This window comes from Amblyraja radiata, chromosome 12 (assembly GCF_010909765.2).
Source record: "Amblyraja radiata isolate CabotCenter1 chromosome 12, sAmbRad1.1.pri, whole genome shotgun sequence".
Taxonomy (NCBI): Eukaryota; Metazoa; Chordata; class Chondrichthyes; order Rajiformes; family Rajidae; genus Amblyraja; species Amblyraja radiata.
Window position 1 is genome coordinate 55,007,498 of NC_045967.1, and position 21,645 is coordinate 55,029,142.

Genomic DNA, 21,645 nt, shown 5'->3' on the forward strand with positions numbered 1-21,645 from the left:
CAGCAGACAGTCGGGTGGGCAGTAGGGACATCAAAAACCAGTAGACGTGGAGCACAGGTTCGCCCCAAGCTGTGTCCTAAGACCCCTGCTGTTTAGTCTGCTGTACACAACAGACTGTACGTGTGACTCAACAACAACTTAATACGCAACAACGCATCGCTGATGACACAACAGTGGTGGGTGACTCATCTTGACAATGATGACTGAGTCGGCGTAGCTACAGGATGGACAGGTGGAGCTGCTACACAGGATGGTGCAAACCTCCCACCCAAAACCTCATTCTCAAGTGGGGAAACAACTAAGGAGATGGTGGTGACTTCAGGGAGGGCGGGGAAAACAACACCATACAACCTGTGCTGCACATCGATGGAGCTGATGTGGAAAGGGTTCAACAGCGTGAAGTTCCTAGGACTCCTCCACCTGTCAGAGGACCTGATGTCACACAACAACACCACAGCATGGTCAAGAGAGCCCAGCAGCGACTACACCCTCTCCGAAGACTACAGTAAAGCAGGTCTCCCCACTACACACCTACGAACTTTTATAGGGGGACAATCGAGAGCACATTAACCAACGGCATCACTTCCTGGTTCGGGAGCTGCAAGGCGTACGAACGGCACCAACTTGAACAGGATTGTGAAGACCGCCAGCAGGATTATTGGTGCTCCACTCCCTTTCTTGCTGGACATATACAGGAAGAGATGTATCAACAGAGCCATCTCCATCATCAAAGACCCCTACCACCCATCGATCACATATTCCTCCATCCTGCCATCTGGGAAGAGGTACAGGAGCATTAGCTGCAAACCAGCAGGATGCTCCTCAGCTTCTTCCCGCAGGCTATAAGACTGTTAAACGGACTTTGCCCCCTGCCAAAGTATCGCGCACCACCACCAACCTGGACAGAGCCACTGTCGTGCCGCTGCTGATCGGAACGCCTGTTGATGTTTAGTTGAGAGTAGTGTTAAACTTGTTCATGATATATGTATTTTTATTTCTATTTATTGTTTACTGCACACCTGAATGGACACTGGTTTGAGTAACGTTTTTTGTTTCCTCTGGGTATGTGAGTACTCAGGAAAATAACAATAAAGATATACAATACAATACAACAATACACTGCCTCGGCAAGGCCAGCAGCATCATCAAGGACCAGTCGCACCCCGGCCACTCCCTCTTCTCCCCTCTCCCATCAGGCAAGAGGTACAGAAGTGTGAAAATGCACACCTCCAGATTCAGAGACAGTTTCTTCCCGGCTGTTATCAGGCAACTGAACCATTCTACCACAACCAGAGAGCAGTCCTGAACTACTATCTACCTCATTGGTGACCCTCGGACTATCCTTGATCGGACTTTGCTGGCTTTACCTTGCATGAAACGTTATCCCCTTATCATGTATTTGTACACTGTAAATGGCTCGATTGTAATCATGTATTGTCTTTCCGCTGACTGGTTAGCACGCAACAAAAAGCTTTTCACTGTACCTCGGTACACGTGACAATAAACTAAACTGAACTGACATGAAGTGAGAGTGTGCAGGAAGGAACTGCAGATGCTGGTTTAAACCAGAGATAGACACAAAATGTTGGAGTAAGTTGGGCCGAAGGGCCTGTATCACTCTATGAGAGAGGGAGAGAGAGAGAGAGAGAGAGATAGAGAGATGGAGTAACTCAGGGGGACAGGCAGCATCTCTGGAGAGAAGGAATGGGTGACGTTTCGGGATGAGACCCTTCTTCAGACTGGACTGATTTCTTCTTTCCTCTGTTGTTACAGGGTATGACAATTAAACCACTGGTGGAGTTACTGGAGGTGAAGAGAACAAGCCTGGCTCCACCCACTGTCAGTGAGCAGATCCACATCCGGGTAAGTTAAAGCCTGACACAGCCTCTATCTACACGTTCGTGCAATGCTGAACTCTGAGGCCTGAGTTTTAGTTTAGAGGTCCTGCCTTCATCTCAAACAATGTTTGGCAGCACTGTGGTGCAGTGGGTAGAGTTGCTGCCTTGCAGGGAATGCAGTGCCAGAGACCCGGGTTTGATCCCGACTACGGGTGCTGTCTGTACGGAGTTTGTACGTTCTCCCCGTGACCCTGTGCAGGGTTTTCTCTGAGATCTTCGGTTTCCTCCCACACTCCAATAACGTACAGGTTTGTAAGTTAATTGGCTTGGTATAAATGTAAATTGTCCCCAGTGTGTGTAGGATAGCGTTAGTGTGCGGGGATCGCTGGTCGTACAATCATTGTCCACATTGACTCTCATTGTCCCATAGAGAATGTCATCGTCTTGCCACTGGCCCATCTGAGACACCACCTCGCCACCCGGACTGTAATCCTGACGCACACGCATGCACATGCACACACGCACACATACACACGCACGCACGCACACACACACGCACACATACACACGCAAGCACGCACACACACGCACGCACGCACACACACGCACACATACACACGTACGCACGCACACACACACACGCACGCAAGCACGCACACACACGCACGCACGCAAGCATGCACACACACAAACACACGCACACACACATGCACACGCACACATACACTCACACACATGCACACACACGTACACACACACACACACACGTACACACACACACACGTACGCACGCACACACACATACACTCAATCACGGTCACACATGCACACACACACGCTCACACACAAACACACTGATACGCACATACACACTGACTGACACAGACACACACACACACACACACTCCCCCACAAACAAACACAAACACACTCACAAGCACGCGCACACAGACGCAAACGCACACGCACACGCACACAGACACACGCACATGGACACACACACACTCGTACACCCACACAAACACACACACACACACACACATGCGCACGCAAGCTCACCCATGTACACACCCACACACACACAGTGAGTCTGCAACATGGCCCCTTTAATATTTCGTCTTGCTGTTATTTTGAGCGCGGTGCCTGTAATTCCAGCATTGGGGAGTGGGGCTGAGACAGAGTTGCGGGGAGCAGGGCAGCAGTCGGCAATGTCTCTCTGCCCACACCACTTTCATCTTTGCTTCCCTCCGCGGTGAATGAGAAATTCCAAAAAACCTAACTCCATCAACTAGGTTGAGGAGCAGAAGCTGCCAATACAGTCATTCTAAATGAATCTTGGCCAACAGCTTTACTGCAGCATCTGCTGGTTCACCAGTCTGTACAGAGAGGGCTTCTGCATCAGTAACCATGGAGCATATCATGGGCGAAATTACGCTCTTCAGAAATGACAATAACTTCATAACAAACATCTTATGAGTTTAGAAGGATGAGGGGACACCTCATTGAAACGTTACCGAATAGTGAAAGGCCTGGATAGAGTGGATGTGGAGAGGATGTTTCTACTAGTGGGAGAGTCTATGATCAGAGGTCACAGCCTCAGAATAATAGGGCGTTCCGTTAGAAAGGAGATGAGGAGGAATTTCTTCAGTCCGAGGGTGGTGAATCTGTGGAATTCATTGCCACAGAGGGCTGTGGAGGACAAGTCAGTGGATATTTTTAAGGTGGAGATTGACAGATTCTTGATTAGTACGGGTGTCAGGGTTTACGGGGAGAAGGCAGGAGAATGGGGTTGAGAAGGAAAGATAGATCAGCCTTGATGGGCCTAATGGCCTAATTCTGCACATTTAACTTATGAATTTATGAACTTACAAACAAACTTGCCCACACCGACCAATATGTCCCTCCCACCTGCCTGCATTTGGCCCATATCCCTCTAAACCTGTCCTATCCATGTACCTGTTCAAATGTTTCTTAAACCATAGCGATAGTCCCAGCCTCAGCTACCTCCTCTGGCAGCTCGTTCCACCCACCCCCCACCCTTTGTGTGAATAAAGTTGCCACTTAGGTTCCTATTAAATCGTTCCCCCCTCACCTCAAACCGATGTCCTCTGGTTCTCGATTCCCCTGCTCTGTGTGTCTACCCGATCTATCCCTCTAATGATTTTGTACACATCGATACGATCACCCCTCATCCTCCTAACCCGCACTTCAGCATTTTGTGTTTGGCTCAGGTTTCCGGCATCAACAGTCTCCTGCGTTTCCAAGTATTTCATTTCCAGTTTAGTTTATTGTCACGTGTACCGAGGTACAGTGAAAAGCTTTTGTTGCGTGCTAACCAGTCAGCGGAAAGACAATACATGATTACAATCGATCCATTCACAGTGTATAGATACATGTTAAAGGGAATAACGTCTAGTGCAAGGTAAAGCCAGCAAAGTCCGATCAAGGATAGTCCGAGGGTCCCCAATGAGGTAGATAGTAGTTCAGGACTGCTCTCTGGTTGTGGTAGGATGATTCAGTTGCCTGATAACAGCTGGGAAGAAACTGCCCCTGAATCTGGAGGTGTGCGTTTTCACACTTTAATACAAGATAAAGTCCAATAAAGTCTGTTCAAAGATAGTCCTAGGGCCTGAGGTAGATAGTAGCTCATGACAAGTGCTGCAACAGGTAAGTGTAGGAAGGAACTGCAGATGCTGGTTTAAACCAAAGACAGACACAAAATGCTGGAGTAACTCAGCGGGACAGGCAGCATCTCTGGAGAGAAGGAATGGGTGACGTTTTGGGTCGAAACACTTCTTCAGACTCATAGAACTATTCAAGGTTCAGAAGAAGGGTCTCGACCCGAAACGTAACCCATTCCTTCTCCCCAGCGATGCTGCCTGTTCCACTGAGTTACTCCAGCATTTTGTGTCAGTCTGCAATAGACTGATGGGCTGTGAGATGGCCATGATTAACGACTGACAAACTGATTTGTAAACTGTGCTTTCTGCAGTTCCTGGACCATTTGTTGGCGGGGATCGAAGATATCTGCGGACATTGGGGCCAATATTACTGGAAAGACAGGTATAAGCTTCTTCAGTCTGCCTTGGTGCTGCCTGTCTCTGTGTGTAATCGGTGGTCTGTGTTGGGCTCGAAGAGCGACACAAAATGCTGGAGTAACTCAGCGGGACAGGCAGCATCTCTGAAGAAAAGGAATGGATGACATTTCATAGAAACATAGAAACATAGAAAATAGGTGCAGGAGTAGGCCATTCGGCCCTTCGAGCCTGCCATTCGATATGATCATGACTGATCATCCAACTCAGTATCCCATCCCTGCCTTCTCTCCATACCCCCTGATCCCTCTAGCCAAATCTAACTCCCTCTTAAATATAGCCAATGAACTGGCCTCAACTACCTTCTGTGGCAGAGAATTCCACAGATTCACCACTCTCTGTGTAAAAAATTATTTTCTCATCTCGGTCCTAAAAGACTTCCCTCTTATCCTTAAACTGTGACCCCTAGTTCTGGACTTCTCCAACATCGGGAATAATCTTCCTGCATCTAGCCTGTCCAACCCCTTAAGAATTTTGTAAGTTTCTATAAGATCCCCCCCTCAAACTTCTGAATTCTAGCGAGTACAAGCCGAGTCTATCCAGTCTTTCTTCATATGAAAGTCCTGACATCACAGGAATCAGTCTGGTGAACCTTCTCTGTACTCCCTCTATGGCAAGAATGTCTTTCCTCAGATTAGGAGACCAAAACTGTACGCAATACTCCAGGTGTGGTCTCACCAAGACCCTGTACAACTGCAGTAGAACCTCTCGACTTTCCGGTCGAGACCCTGACTTTCAGTCTGAAGAAGGATTTAGACGAAGGAATTAAATGTAACATCTCCAAGTTTGCGGATGACACAAAGCTGGGTGTCAGTGTGAGCTGCGAGGAGGATGCTATGAGGCTGCAGGATGACTTGGATAGGTTGGGTGAGTGGGCAGATGCATGGCAGATGCAGTATAATGTGGATAAATGTGAGGTTATCCACTTTGGTAGCAAGAACAAGAAGGCAGATTATTATCTGAATAGTGTCAGATTAGGAAAAGGGGAGGTGCAACGAGACCTGTGTGTCCTGTACATCAGTCATTGAAAGTAAGCATGCAGGTACAGCAGGCAGTGAAGAAAGCTAATGGCATGTTAGCCTTCATTGTGAGAGGATTTGAGTTTAGGAGCAAGGAGGTCATACTGCAGTTGTACAGGGCCCTGGTGAGACCGCACCTGGAGTATTGTGTGCAGTTTTGGTCTCCTAATTTGAGGAAGGACATTATTGCTATTGAGGGAGTGCAGCGTAGCTTCACCAGGTTAATTCCCGGATGGCGGGACCGACATATGATGAAAGAATGGATCGACTGGGCTTGTATTCACTGGAATTTAGAAGGACTAGAGGGGATCTTATGGAAACATATAAAATGCTTAAGGGATTGGACAGGCTAGATGCAGGAAATATGTTCCTGATGTTGGGCGAGTCCAGAACCAGGGGTAACAGTTTACAAATAAGGCGTAGGCCATTTAGGGCTGAGATGAGGAAAAACATTTTTACCCAGAGAGTTGTGAATCTGTGGAATTTCTGCCACAGAAGGCAGTGGAGGCGAATTCACTGCATGTTTTCAAGAGAGATTTGGATATAGCTCTTAGGGCTAAAGGAATAAAGGGATTATGGGAAGAAAGCAGCAATGGGGGTACTGATTGGGGATGATCAGCCATGATCATATTGAATGGCGGCGCTGGCTCGAAGGGCTGAATGGCCTACTCCTGCACCTATTTTCTATGTTTCTATGACATGAAATATTACCCATTCCTTCTCTCCAGAGATGCTGCCTGTCCCGTTGTGTTACTCCAGCATTTTGTGTCTATCTTCAGTATAAACCAGCGTCTGCAGTTACTTCCTACACCTAACTATTGCAGCACTTGTCATGAGCTACTATCTACCTCAGGCCCTAGGACTTTCTTTGATTGGACTTTAGTTGACTTTATCTTGTATTTTATATGTTTCTTAAAGATAGTGGAGTCAGGGGATATGGGGAGAAGGCAGGAACGGGGTACTGAATGTGGATGATCAGCCACGATCACATTGAATGGCGGTGCTGGCTCGAAGGGCCGAATGGCCCACTCCTGCACCTATTGTCTATTGTCTATTATATTCATGTTATTCCCTTATCATGTATCTGTACACTGTAAATGGCTCGATTACAATCATGTGTTGTCTTTCCGCTGACTGGTTAGCACGCAACAAAAAGCTTTCACTGTACCTCGGTACATGTGACAACAAACTAAACTGAAACTGAACATAAAACACATAAAACTGAAACATAGACCCTCCGCCCCCCCCACCCGCACTAAACTCTGTTTCCCATTTCTTGCAGATTTGAAAACTTCAACAACAAGTATCTCAACAAGCTATTCATCAGAGAACAGCATCTGTCCAAGTCCAGCATCGTGATGCTGTACCAGAAGCTGGAGAAGAAGCATGCCATTGAGTTGGCAGAGACAGGCCAGCTGGCAGGGACAGCATCGACGGCATCTCTACAGTGAGTAGATGGGCAGAGTGGATGTGGAGAGGAGGTGTCCACTAGTGGGAGAGTCTAGGACCACAGCCTCAGAATGAAAGGACATTCCTTTAGAAAGGAGATGAGGAGGAATTTCAGGTAGTCCTTGCTCTCACCCTCTTTCCCTTCCCCTTCCCAGCTCTCCCACAGCCTACAGTCTCATTTCTTCTTCCCGCCCCCCCCCCGACACCCCACCCACATCAGTCTGAAGAAGGATCTTGACCCGAAACATCGCCTATTCCTTCGCTTCATAGATGCTGCCTCACCCGCTGAGTTTCTCCAGCATTTCTGTCTACCTAGGAATTTCTTTAGTAAGAGGGTGGTGAATCTGTGGGATTCATTGCCACAGTCGGCTGTGGAGGCCAAGTCAATGGGTATTTTTAAGGTGGAGATAGACACATTCTTGATTAGTGCGGGTGTCAGGGGTTATGGGGAGAAGGCAGGAGAATGGGGTTAGGAGGGAGAGATAGATCAGCCATGATTGAATGGTGCGTGGAGCAGACTTCTGTCGTTCAATCATGGCTGATCGATCTTTCCCTATCAACCCCATTCTCCTGTCTTCTCCCCGTAACCCCGACACCCGTGCTCATTAAGAATCCATCTTAATATCTATCCGACCATGGAGCAGTTAGCACGGGATTACCCCGCCACGGGTACCATGTAATCCCGTGCTACCTGCTCCGTGGTGGGACAGCCGGCGACTGAACCATCTCCCCCACCTGGTTTGCCAGGTCAGGAGGGGGGGCAGTGGACCCCCAGCAGGACCAAAAACAAGAAATTCAAACTCAAACTAAACTCCAGGTAAGCAGCAACAACTTTATTCCACTTCAATAATTTAATGCTGCCCTTTCAGATTGTGAAGGATGCAGTTTGCTGAGGGCATGGTCTAAGCTCATGTCAAACTGATGCCAGTGGCAATTTCAGCTGCTGCGTCTGAAGCAATAAACAAATCAATTATTAAAGCATTTCCAGAGACAGAGTTTTTTTTAAAATCAGATGCAGTGACTCGACATACAGAACATAAGGCTGTAGAGCTGAGGAACAGGCCCTTCGGCCCACTGTGTCTGTGCAAGCATGAGGGCAAGGTGAACTAATCTCCTCTGCCTGCACGCGATCCATGTTCCTCCCCATCCTGCATATCCACTGCCTCCAAATTGTGAGATTTAGTTTGGCTTGGCTTAGTTCAGTCTAGTTTATTGTCACGTGTACCGAGGTACAGTGAAAAGCTTTTCGTTGCGTGCTAACCAGTCAGCGGAAAGACAACACATGATTACAATCAAACTGCCCACAGTACAAACTGCCCATGATTAAGGATACAACATTCAGTGCAAGATAAAATCCAATAGAGTTTGATTAAGTTCCTAATGCCCCTGTCCCACTTAGGAAATCCTGAACGGAAACCTCTGGAGACTTTGCGCCCCACCCAAGGTTTCCATGCGGTTCCCGGAGGTTTCCGTGAGGTTCTCGGAGGTATTTGTCAGTCCCCCTAATGGTGGAAAGTGGTTTCCGCTCCTTCTATGTTCCAGCGATTATTTCAAAAAATTCAAAACCGGCCGCGACATAGAAGAAGCGGAAACCACTTTCCACCATTAGGGGGACTGACAAAAACCTCCGGGAACCGCACGGAAACCTCCGGGAACCGCACGGAAACCTTGGGTGGGGCGCAAAGTCTCCAGAGGTTTCCGTTCAGGTTTCCTAAGTGGGACAGGGGCATAAGTGATAGGACCAGGATGAGGCCATTTGGCGCATCAAGTCGACTCTGCCATTTAACCTTGTCTGATCCATCGCTCCCTCTCAACCCCAATCTCCTGCCTTCTCCCCATAACCCCATCTTGGTGGCGCAGCGGTAGAGTTGCTGCCTTACAGCGAATGCAGCGCCGGAGACCCGTGTTCGATCCCGACTGCGGCTGCTGTTTGTACAGAGTTTGTACGTTCTCCCCGTGACCGGCGTGGGTTTTCTCCGAGATCTTCGGTTTCCCCCAACACTCCAAAGACGTACAGGTTTGTAGCTTAATTGGCTTGGCCCTAGTGTGTGTAGGATAGTGTTAGTGTGCGGGGATCGCTGGTCGGCGCAGACCTGGTGGGCCGAACGGCCTGTTTCCGCGCTGTATCTCTAAACAAAACTAAACTAGGCACCCGTACTAATCAAGAATTTTTTAATCTCCGCCTTAAAAATACCCATTGGCCTGGTCTCCACAACTGTCTGTGGCAATGAATTCCACAGATTCACCACCCTCTGGCTAAAGAAATTCCTCCTCATCTCCTTTCTAAAGGTTCGTCCTTTTATTCTGAGGCTGTGGCCTCTGGTCCTGGACTCTCCCACCAGTGGAAACATCCTCTCCACATCCGCTCTATCCAGGCCTTTCACAATTCGATAAGTTTCAATGAGGTCGCCCTTTACCCTACTAACCATGAGAGTGAATCATGTGTTTAATCTTCTCCACACAGGAATGAGAAAGCCGCTGAAGTCTTGAAGCGACCAGTGTCACCAGAACAGCTCGATAATATCCAGGAGCTCTTGTTAAGAAATCTCTATCGAATTCGGCAAAGGGTACGAATTTATTGGTTGTGTGTGGGTGAACGGGTGATCGATGGGCCGAAGGGCCTGTCTCCGGAGGGGCTGTATCCCTAATCTCCAATGTTGGTGTGATGATCAGCCATGATCACATTGAATGGCGGTGCTGGCTCGAAGGGCCGAATGGCCTCCTCCTGCACCCATTGTCTATTGTCTATTGACACGGGTTCGATCTCCACTACGGCCGCTGTCTGGACGGAGTTTGCACGTTCTCCCCGTGACCTGCGTGGGTTTTCTCCGAGATCTTTGATTTCCTCCCACACTCCAAAGACGTACAGATTTGGTAAAATGTAAAAATTGTCAAAAGACAATAGGTGCAGGAGTAGGCCATTCGGCCCTTTGAGCCAGCACCGCCATTCAATGTGATCATGGCTGATCATCCCCAATCAGTGCCCCGTTCCTGCCTTCTCCCCATATCCCCTGCTGAAAGACTCATCCATGCCTTCATCTCCTCCCGACTGGACTATTGCAACTCACTTCTCCTTGGCATCAGCTCCACCTACATCAACCGACTCCAACTGGTCCAGAACGCAGCTGCCCGACTCATCACCCACACCAAATCCTGGCATCACATCACTCCAGTCCTCAAACAACTTCACTGGCTTCCCATCTCCCACCGGATCACCTACAAAATCCTGGTCCTCACCTACAAAGCCCTCCACCATCTGGCCCCCCCATATCTCACTGACCTCCTCTCCCCCTACCAACCCTCACGGTCCCTCAGATCCACATCAGCCGGTCTCCTCTCCATCCACAAGTCCAACCTCCGCAGTTTTGGGGACAGAGCCTTCTCCAGGGCAGCTCCCAGGCTCTGGAACTCCCTCCCCCAACTGATCCGCAATTCTGTGTCCCTCACCATCTTCCAGTCCCGCCTCAAGACCCATCTCTTCACCTCTGCCTATCCTTAGCCCCACGTCCCCCTCCCTTTTCATCTGTGCATTAATTGCCTCATATTGTGTTTTGTATTGAATTCTGTCTTTACTTTGTGTACTAGTCATGTCTCTACTATTTATTTCATTCCCCTTACATGTTTTTCCTCTACCTGCTAAATTTTTGTAAGGTGTCCTTGAGACTCTTGAAAGGCGCCCATAAATAAAATTTATTATTATTATTATTATCCCTTGATTCCGCTATGTCCCTAATAGTGTAGGATAGTGTTAATGTACGGGGATCGCTGGTCGTTGCGGACCCGTTGGGCCGAAGGGCCTGTTTCCGCGCTGTATCTCTAAACTAAACTAAACTGGACCAAACTAAAGAGGAAGATTTAATTACAGTGCATGTTCTCACTGTGACTGCTTGGGTTTGCTCTAGGGTGATGGGACAACGTTTTCACTTAGGGGGTGGTGGGAGGTATGTGTTGAAAGGAACGGCAGATGGTGGCTTATAGCAAAGATAGACACAAAGTGCCGGAGTAACTCAACGGGTCAGGCAGCATCTCTGGAGAAAACGGATGTGTGACATCTCAGGTCGGAACCCCTTCTTCAGACTCCTAGTCTAAAGAATGGTCCCAACCCAAAACATCACCTATCCATGTTCTCCCGGGATGCTGCCTGACCCGCTGAGTTACTCCAGCATTTTACTGGCCGCCACAGCCAGATAAAAACAGTTTTTATCCACGAGTAGTTGCTCTACTCAACAGCCAAAAATCTGTAGCCTCCCTTTGATCTGGTATTTTGTTGGTCCACATAGAATCATAGAATCATAGAAAGTAGGTGCGAGAGTAGACCATCAGGTCCGTCGAGCCCGCACCGCCATTCACTCATGGCTGAACACTAAACAGACACACTTACCCACAAACAGTAGACACAAGACACAGAACACAAGACACTACCCTCCCCTCTATACCGCTATCACCCCTCTCCACCCCAAGAACCGCGTGATCTCCTGGGGGAGGCAAAAAACCGGATAAAAACCCAGGTCCAATTCGGGAAAAAAATCCGGGAAATTCCTCTCCGACCCCAATCCAGGCGATCGACACTTGTCCAGGAGATCACTCAGGTCTACTATACTAACCATACCTAGGTCCATATCCCTGCCCTCTCCCCGTAGCCCCTTATCCCCTTGGCAGCTAAAAAACCATCTATTTTTGACTTAAATAAATTTAACGTTTCTGCTTCCACTGCTCCCTGGGGCAGTGAATTCCACAAACTAACCACCCTCTAGGTGAAGAAGTTCTTCCTCATCTCAGTTTTAAAAGAGCCCCCCCTCACTCTGTAACTATGTCCCCTAGTTCTAGCCTCCCCGATCATTGGGAACATCCTCGGTGCATCCACCCGATCAAGGCCCCCACGATCTTATACGTTTCAATGAGATCGCCTCTCATTCTTCTAAACTCCAAAGAGTAGAGTCCCAGCTTACCTAACCTTTCCTCAGCGCATTTAGATAAAGCACTTTCAGATGATTTTACTACCCTTCCTTTCCGTTTTTGCCCCTTTTACATCTAGAGCTTTATCTTCACACATTCTGGATCCTCCTGTCACATTTTGATTTTCCGCTTCCCTAGCCTCCCTTAGCTCACTGTACCCTTACTAAATCACTGTACCTTTAACCAAAAAGCAGAAATGCTAACCTGAGGCTGCACCCAATCAGCTGCTTCCTCTAGTCTGCTCCCACCAATCAGCGGCTTCCCCAGAAACCCTCCCTATGGAGTGTGGAACGTTACGGGATTGGTAAGCTCTGACCCTCCACCGCTGTCTCCAACGGTCCTGGGTCTCCGCGAGAACAAGCCCCGTGCCCGACTCAAGCCCTCACCGCTCTGACCCTCCACCGCTGTCTCCAACGGTCCTGGGTCTCCGCGAGAACAAGCCCCGTGCCCGACTCAAGCCCTCACCGCTCTGACCCTCCACCGCTGTCTCCAACGGTCCTGGGTCTCCGCGAGAACAAGCCCCGTGCCCGACTCAAGCCCTCACCGCTCTGACCCTCCACCGCTGTCTCCAACGGTCCTGGGTCTCCGCGAGAACAAGCCCCGTGCCCGATTCAAGCCCTCACCGCTCTGACCCTCCACCGCTGTCTCCAACGGTCCTGGGTCTCCGCGAGAACAAGCCCCGTGCCCGATTCAAGCCCTCACCGCTCTGACCCTCCACCGCTGTCTCCAACGGTCCTGGGTCTCCGCGAGAACAAGCCCCGTGCCCGATTCAAGCCCTCACCGCTCTGACCCTCCACCGCTGTCTCCAACGGTCCTGGGTCTCCGCGAGAACAAGCCCCGTGCCCGACTCAAGCCCTCACCGCTCTGACCCTCCACCGCTGTCTCCAACGGTCCTGGGTCTCCGCGAGAACAAGCCCCGTGCCCGATTCAAGCCCTCACCGCTCTGACCCTCCACCGCTGTCTCCAACGGTCCTGGGTCTCCGCGAGAACAAGCCCCGTGCCCGATTCAAGCCCTCACCGCTCTGACCCTCCACCGCTGTCTCCAACGGTCCTGGGTCTCCGCGAGAACAAGCCCCGTGCCCGACTCAAGCCCTCACCGCTCTGACCCTCCACCGCTGTCTCCAACGGTCCTGGGTCTCCGCGAGAACAAGCCCCGTGCCCGACTCAAGCCCTCACCGCTCTGACCCTCCACCGCTGTCTCCAACGGTCCTGGGTCTCCGCGAGAACAAGCCCCGTGCCCGACTCAAGCCCTCACCGCTCTGACCCTCCACCGCTGTCTCCAACGGTCCTGGGTCTCCGCGAGAACAAGCCCCGTGCCCGATTCAAGCCCTCACCGCTCTGACCCTCCACCGCTGTCTCCAACGGTCCTGGGTCTCCGCGAGAACAAGCCCCGTGCCCGATTCAAGCCCTCACCGCTCTGACCCTCCACCGCTGTCTCCAACGGTCCTGGGTCTCCGCGAGAACAAGCCCCGTGCCCGACTCAAGCCCTCACCGCTCTGACCCTCCACCGCTGTCTCCAACGGTCCTGGGTCTCCGCGAGAACAAGCCCCGTGCCCGATTCAAGCCCTCACCGCTCTGACCCTCCACCGCTGTCTCCAACGGTCCTGGGTCTCCGCGAGAACAAGCCCCGTGCCCGACTCAAGCCCTCACCGCTCTGACCCTCCACCGCTGTCTCCAACGGTCCTGGGTCTCCGCGAGAACAAGCCCCGTGCCCGATTCAAGCCCTCACCGCTCTGACCCTCCACCGCTGTCTCCAACGGTCCTGGGTCTCCGCGAGAACAAGCCCCGTGCCCGATTCAAGCCCTCACCGCTCTGACCCTCCACCGCTGTCTCCAACGGTCCTGGGTCTCCGCGAGAACAAGCCCCGTGCCCGACTCAAGCCCTCACCGCTCTGACCCTCCACCGCTGTCTCCAACGGTCCTGGGTCTCCGCGAGAACAAGCCCCGTGCCCGACTCAAGCCCTCACCGCTCTGACCCTCCACCGCTGTCTCCAACGGTCCTGGGTCTCCGCGAGAACAAGCCCCGTGCCCGACTCAAGCCCTCACCGCTCTGACCCTCCACCGCTGTCTCCAACGGTCCTGGGTCTCCGCGAGAACAAGCCCCGTGCCCGATTCAAGCCCTCACCGCTCTGACCCTCCACCGCTGTCTCCAACGGTCCTGGGTCTCCGCGAGAACAAGCCCCGTGCCCGATTCAAGCCCTCACCGCTCTGACCCTCCACCGCTGTCTCCAACGGTCCTGGGTCTCCGCGAGAACAAGCCCCGTGCCCGACTCAAGCCCTCACCGCTCTGACTCTCCACCGCTGTCTCCAACGGTCCTGGGTCTCCGCGAGAACAAGCCCCGTGCCCGATTCAAGCCCTCACCGCTCTGACCCTCCACCGCTGTCTCCAACGGTCCTGGGTCTCCGCGAGAACAAGCCCCGTGCCCGACTCAAGCCCTCACCGCTCTGACCCTCCACCGCTGTCTCCAACGGTCCTGGGTCTCCGCGAGAACAAGCCCCGTGCCCGACTCAAGCCCTCACCGCTCTGACCCTCCACCGCTGTCTCCAACGGTCCTGGGTCTCCGCGAGAACAAGCCCCGTGCCCGACTCAAGCCCTCACCGCTCTGACCCTCCACCGCTGTCTCCAACGGTCCTGGGTCTCCGCGAGAACAAGCCCCGTGCCCGACTCAAGCCCTCACCGCTCTGACCCTCCACCGCTGTCTCCAACGGTCCTGGGTCTCCGCGAGAACAAGCCCCGTGCCCGATTCAAGCCCTCACCGCTCTGACCCTCCACCGCTGTCTCCAACGGTCCTGGGTCTCCGCGAGAACAAGCCCCGTGCCCGACTCAAGCCCTCACCGCTCTGACCCTCCACCGCTGTCCCCAACGGTCCTGGGTCTCCGCGAGAACAAGCCCCGGGCCCGATTCAAGCCCTCCCCGCCCTGACCCTCCACCGCTGTCTCCAACGGTCCTGGGTCTCCGCGAGAACAAGCCCCGTGCCCGATTCAAGCCCTCACCGCTCTGACCCTCCACCGCTGTCTCCAACGGTCCTGGGTCTCCGCGAGAACAAGCCCCGTGCCCGATTCAAGCCCTCACCGCTCTGACCCTCCACCGCTGTCTCCAACGGTCCTGGGTCTCCGCGAGAACAAGCCCCGTGCCCGATTCAAGCCCTCACCGCTCTGACCCTCCACCGCTGTCTCCAACGGTCCTGGGTCTCCGCGAGAACAAGCCCCGTGCCCGACTCAAGCCCTCACCGCTCTGACCCTCCACCGCTGTCTCCAACGGTCCTGGGTCTCCGCGAGAACAAGCCCCGTGCCCGATTCAAGCCCTCACCGCTCTGACCCTCCACCGCTGTCTCCAACGCACATGCTTGATCAATGGTGTTTTATCATTCATGTTTTATTATTATTAATGTTTAGTGTTTTCTGAGTCATTTGTAATGTCACTGTATGTCATGTTGTTACTTGTGGGCGGAGCACCAAGGCAAATTCCTTGTATGTGAATACTTGGCCAATAAACTTACTTACTTACTAATGTGCATCTTGCCAAGGGAGGTAGTCGAGGCAGCTACCACAACAGCATTTAAAAGTCACCTGGACAGGTACAAGGATAGGAACAAGGCTCAGAGTGATATGGAACAAACGTGGGCAGGTGGGACTGGGGTAGATGGGGCATCTTGGTGGGGCTGAAGGGCCTGTTTCTGTGCCGTGTGACTACGACCTCAGCATTGCTATAATCTGTTGCTTCCCTTTACACAGATGCCGTCCTACAACAGGCACACCTTGCCGCAGGGGAAAAGCACCAACCAGGCCAAGGAGATCTTCCTGCGTCGTCAGGAGAGTTTGCTGAAAGATGACGTCTCTCTGAATTCCGTAAAGGTAATTGGACGGGCCCTATCGTCACCGCTCAACGGGACTCTGACAGGAGACGTTATTGTGGGCAGTTTTGGGCACCATAGCTGAGGAAGGATGTGCTGGTGCTGGAGAGGGTTCAGACGATGATCCTGGGATTGAGTGGGTTAACATATGATGAGCGATTGAGGGCGCAGGGCCTGTACTCGCTGGGGTTTAGAAGGATAGAAACATAGAAAATGGGTGCAGGAGTAGGCCATTCGGCCCTTCAAGCCTGCACCACCATTCAATATGATCATGGCTGATCATCCAACTCAGTATCCCATCCCTGCCTTCTCTCCATACCCCCTGATCCCTTTAGCCACAAGGGCCACATCTAACTCCCTCTTAAATATAGCCAATGAACTGGCCTCAACTACCTTCTGTGGCAGAGAATTCCACAGATTCACCACTCTCTGTGTGAATATTTTTTTTCTCATCTCAGATTGGGGGGGGGGGGGGGGGGGGGGGGGGGGGGGGCTCATTGAGATTTCATGAATAGTGAAAGGCCTGGATAGAGTGAATGTGGAGAGGATGTTTCCACCAGTGGGAGAGTCTAGGACCAGAGGTCACAGCCTCAGAATAAAAGGATGTACCATTAGAAAGTAGATGAGAAGGAATGTCTTTAGTCAGAGGGTGGTGAATCTGTGGAATTCATTGCCACAGATGCTGTGGAGGCCAATTCAATGGATATATTAAAGGCAGAGATAGATAGATTCTTGATTAGTACGGGTGTCAGAGGTTATGGGGAGAAGGCAGGAGAATGGGATTAGGAGGGAGAGATAGATCAGCCATGATTGAATGGCGGAGTAGACTTGATGGGCCGAATGGCCTAATTTTTCTCCTATCACCTATGAACTTATTTATTTATGCACAGGGATGCTGCCTCACCCGCTGAGTTTCTCCAGCATTTTTTATCTACCATAGAGAATCATCTGATCTGTTTTGGATAGCAAACAAAACGCAGCTTTTCACTGTACCTCGGTTCACGTGGCAACCATAAACACAGTCTGCTGCAAATAATTAATAATTAATAATTGATGACAGAGGCGGGAGGCAGAGCAACTTTTGTGTATTAATTGCTCTTTTATTTCCTTCCACCACAGAGGAGATCGGTTTGTTTAGCCGATGAGTCACAAAAGAAAGGCAAACTGGCCCGGTCCCTCACAGGTAAAGAACATCAACAACTCCGCCAAAACATAGGGATAGAATCACTCCTTCATCTATTTCCATAACCCAATGGCCAGAATAAGCCTTCGAAGAACACACAAGTCACCACCCACGACAAAATGGAGTCATAGAGTGATACAGGGCCTTCGGCCCAACTCGCCCAACACCGGCCAGCATGTCCCAGCTACACTAGTCCCACCAGCCCACGTTTGGCCCATATCCCTTCAAACCTGTCCTATATCCATGTACCCGTCTAAATGTTTCTTAAACATTGCGATAGTCCCAACCTCAACCACCTCCTCTGGCAGCTCGTTCCGTACACCCCTCCAGTCACCCCTCCGATTCCTATTAAATCTTTTCCCCTTCACCTTAAACCTATGTCCTCTGGTCCTCTATTCCCCTACTCTGGGCAAGAGACTCTGCCCGATCAATTCCTCTCATGCTTTTATACATAAAAGTTGTCCTCATGGAATTGAAGCACAGGCCCACCACCACTAGTGTCCGGTGCCCCCTTTAATCCGGAAAACTGTAACGTCCAGGTTTAGGAACAGTTCCTTCCCTACAGCCATCAGGCTACTAAACACTACAACCTCCAAATAGGCTCTGAACTACATAGACTATTATTGCTATCATTGCACTATTATTGATTGTTTTTTATGTGTGCGTGTCTATGTGTATATACAGTGCCCTCCATAATGTTTGGGACAAGACAGGAAGCAGCATGTGAGGCTGGGAAAGCACATCTTGGACCCACAGACCCTCAGCATAGGAACACCGCAAGGCTGCGTACTCTCCCCTCTCCTCGACTCTCTCTACACTAATGACTGCACCTCCACAGACACCTCTGTCAAGCCGGAAATTGGAGGAACAGCACCTCATATTCCGCCTGGGTCGCTTGCGCCCCGATGGCATGAACGTTGAATTCTCCCAGTTTTGCTAGCCCTTGCTGTCTCCTCCCCTTCCTTAACCCTCGAGCTGTCTCCTCCCATCCCCCCGCCCTCGGGCTCCTCCTCCTCCCCTTTTCCTTCCTTCTCCCCCCCCCCCCACCCCCTATCAGTCTGAAGAAGGGTTTCGGCCCGAAACGTCGCCTATTTCCTTCGCTCCATAGATGCTGCTGCACCCGCTGAGTTTCTCCAGCATTTTTGTGTACCTTCTGTCAAGCTTCTCAAGTTTGAGGACGACACAACCCTGATTGGACTGATCCAGGATGAGCAGTTTATACATAGTCTCTCCATTTCAGGGCACCATAATGTTTGGGACACAGCAATGTCATGTAAATGAAAGTTCTACACGGTGAAACCAAAGCGTATAAAAATGGCCTTTATTACAATCTGACAATGTTCACTTTAACCACATGTGATTTTTTCTATTACAAATCTCAAATTGTGGAGTACAGAGGCAAATAAATAAATGATGGGTCTTTGTCCCAAACATTATGGAGGGCACTGCATATTAACATAAAAAAATAGGTGCAGGATGAGGGTTAGATCCTGACTACAGGTGCTGTCTGCACGGAGTTTGCACGTTCTCCCTGTGACCCACGTGGGTTTCCTCCGAGATCTTCGCGGTTTCCTCCCACACTCCAAAGACGTGCTGGTTTGTAGGTTAATTGGCTTGGTAAATGTAAAAATGATCCCTAGTGTGTGTAGGATAGTGTTAATGTGCGGGGATCGCTGGTCGGCACGGACCCGGTGGGCCGAAGGGCCTGTTTCCGCACTGTATATCTAACCTAAGCTATAATCCACAGCTTCTCATTTGCTCTACATCTTTTACTTGAGTTTGCCTTGATTATATTTATATGTAGTATTATAGAAACAGAGAAAATAGGGGCTGGATTAGGCCATTCGGCCCTTTTGAGCCAGCACCGCCATTCAATATTTTCAGCATGCTAAAGCCTCAACATGTCTTTGTGTCTCTTTTGTGCAGTTGGTGGATACAGAGGCGATGAAAACCATCCCGAGATGGAATGTCCAAAGTTTCCCAAGTCCATTTCAGTCACCCCGCAGCAGCCCAGCACAGCAGAGTGGATCAACGAGGAAGAGCCCGAAAACCTGCAAACGCCGGATGAAAACGGGATCAAGCTGAAGTGGAGGGATGAGAATGAAACTGTGGCGGAAAGCAGGAGGTCTGGGCTCAAGTTGAAGCTCCAGTTCGCTTCTCCGGATGCAATTGACAACGGGTCGCCGCGGGATGGGACGGACAACGGCGGGAGAATCCCGCACCTCGCTCCACTGAGCAGGCAGTTTTCCGAGCAGGTCCATGACAGAGGAACCGCGCAGAGCGAATGAAAGGGAAGGTAGCCTTGAGTCACGATGACGTGAGTCGTTTTACCCTCAACGTTAACATGGAAGGGAGCAAATTGATTCAAGGGTTGACATGAGACAATTTACGTCCAACCTGTCCCACTTGGCGTTGTTTTCGGCCACTGCCGGCGTCAATAGACAATAGGTGCAGGAGTAGGCCATTCGGCCCTTCGGGACAGCACCGCCATTCAATGTGATCATGGCTGATCATCCCCAATCAGTACCCCGTTCCTGCCTTCCCCCCATATCCCCTGACTCCGCTATTTTTAAGAGCCCTATCTAGCTCTCTCTTGAAAGCATCCAGAGAACCCGCCTCCACCGCCCCCTGAGGCAGAGAATTCCACAGACTCACCACTCTCTGTGTGAAAACGTTTTTCCTCGTCTCCGTTCTAAATGGCTTACTCCTTATTCTTAAACTGTGGCCCCTGGTTCTGGACTCCCCCAACATCGGGAACATGTTTCCTGCCTCTAGCGTGTCCAAGCCCTTAACAATCTTATATGTTTCTTACATGTCTTATCAGTGTCGCCAAGAAATTGTGAACATTTCAAAATCCAGCGGCAACAAAAAAAAATGTTGCGACACTTGAAAAAACTCCGCGCGTCAATACGTGATCACGCCGCGTATTTTTCGGTGACCTGATACGTCAGTCAGTGATGCCGGCAGTTGCCGAAAAAAATCGCCACGTGGGACGGGCCCTTTAATCTTGCACCAGAAAACGTCCGTTTTTCCACAAGGGACTTTCCAGCCCCACGCTGCACTGTCGGCAATAAATGAACCAGTCTCCCACTCCGAAGATCGACGCAAAAAGCTGGAGTAACTCAGCGGGGCAGGCAGCATCTCTGGAGGGAAGGGATGGGCGACGTTTCAGGTCGAGACCCTTCGCCAGACCACGTCGCCCATTCCTTCTCTCCGGATCATGGCTGAGAATCAGTACCCCATTCCTGCTTTCTCCCCGCATCCCTTGATTCCGTTACCCCTAGGAACTATCTAAGAAGGGTCTCGACCCGAAACGTCACCCATTCCTTCTCTCCAGAGATGCTGCCTGTCCCACTGAGTTACTCCGGCATTTTGTGTCGATCTTCGGTTTGAAACCAGCATCTGCAGTTCCTTCCTACACTGTCTCCCCCTCCATCTAGACTACCAGGCAGCATCAGCTTGGCACATGTCATCTCATACTGAATGAAACCCATTCTCTTGATATAACCACTGCAATAATCTAACCCGGATCGCCACAACAAACCTAACAGTACTTTGCTCCTCAGGGCTTCCTGCACCAGGGAGGGTGGGGGGGTGGGGGGAAGGACATTGCATGACTCTATTCACCAAGAAACTCCACAACAGTGAAGTTTGGTAGATGGGGTGGAGAATAAGGCATAAGAGGTCATTGTCTTCACTGGTCAAGACCTAGAATATCTGAAGAAGCGTCCCGACCTGAAACGTCGCCTATCCATGTTCTCCAGAGATGCTACCTTCACCCGCTGAGTTACTCCAGCAGTTTGCGTCTTTTTGTTGTTGTAAACCAGCACCTGCAGTTCCTTATTCCTACAAACAAAGGGAGAGATTGTATCTAGCCACATTAAACCATGAGTGTAGTAAATATGCTGTACAAATAGTCGCTGATAACATATCTGAGGCTGCTTCACACTTTATGGAGCAATTTAATCAATGTGATTACAAATGGATTCACTCACCCAGATGTATAAGAAGTCTCTGCACCTATCGACATTTTCCCACCGATTTTTCAATTCCTACAGAGAGGTTATCAGTTCCAAAACAGTCTGGCGAACTGCCCTATCACGAGCTTGAAACGTTGAGCACTTTCTAAATGTCTAGAGCAGTCTGGGACGGAGGTCGCAGCCTGTCGCATATTTAGTGTATCTCATTGCTGTTCCCTCTGCACTGAATGCAACAGATCTGCTTAAAACATCTGGGCGTCACGGTGGCGCAG

At 50.9% G+C, this 21,645-nt stretch overlaps 1 protein-coding gene across 1 annotated transcript in view; it reads left to right on the plus strand.

The window, feature by feature from the left end:
• The window catches only part of LOC116979234 (sodium/hydrogen exchanger 2-like), a 66,363-nt gene extending 46,475 nt beyond the window's left edge, over positions 1-19,888 (plus strand). Inside the window, exons 7-12 of the mRNA XM_033030817.1 lie at positions 4,831-4,901; positions 7,235-7,399; positions 9,866-9,968; positions 16,092-16,211; positions 17,330-17,393; positions 19,320-19,888. Coding sequence (XP_032886708.1) covers positions 4,831-4,901; positions 7,235-7,399; positions 9,866-9,968; positions 16,092-16,211; positions 17,330-17,393; positions 19,320-19,681 — 885 coding nt within the window. The 3' untranslated portion in view covers positions 19,682-19,888. The remainder of the gene's footprint in view (positions 1-4,830; positions 4,902-7,234; positions 7,400-9,865; positions 9,969-16,091; positions 16,212-17,329; positions 17,394-19,319) is intronic.
• Positions 19,889-21,645: the final 1,757 nt, after the last annotated feature.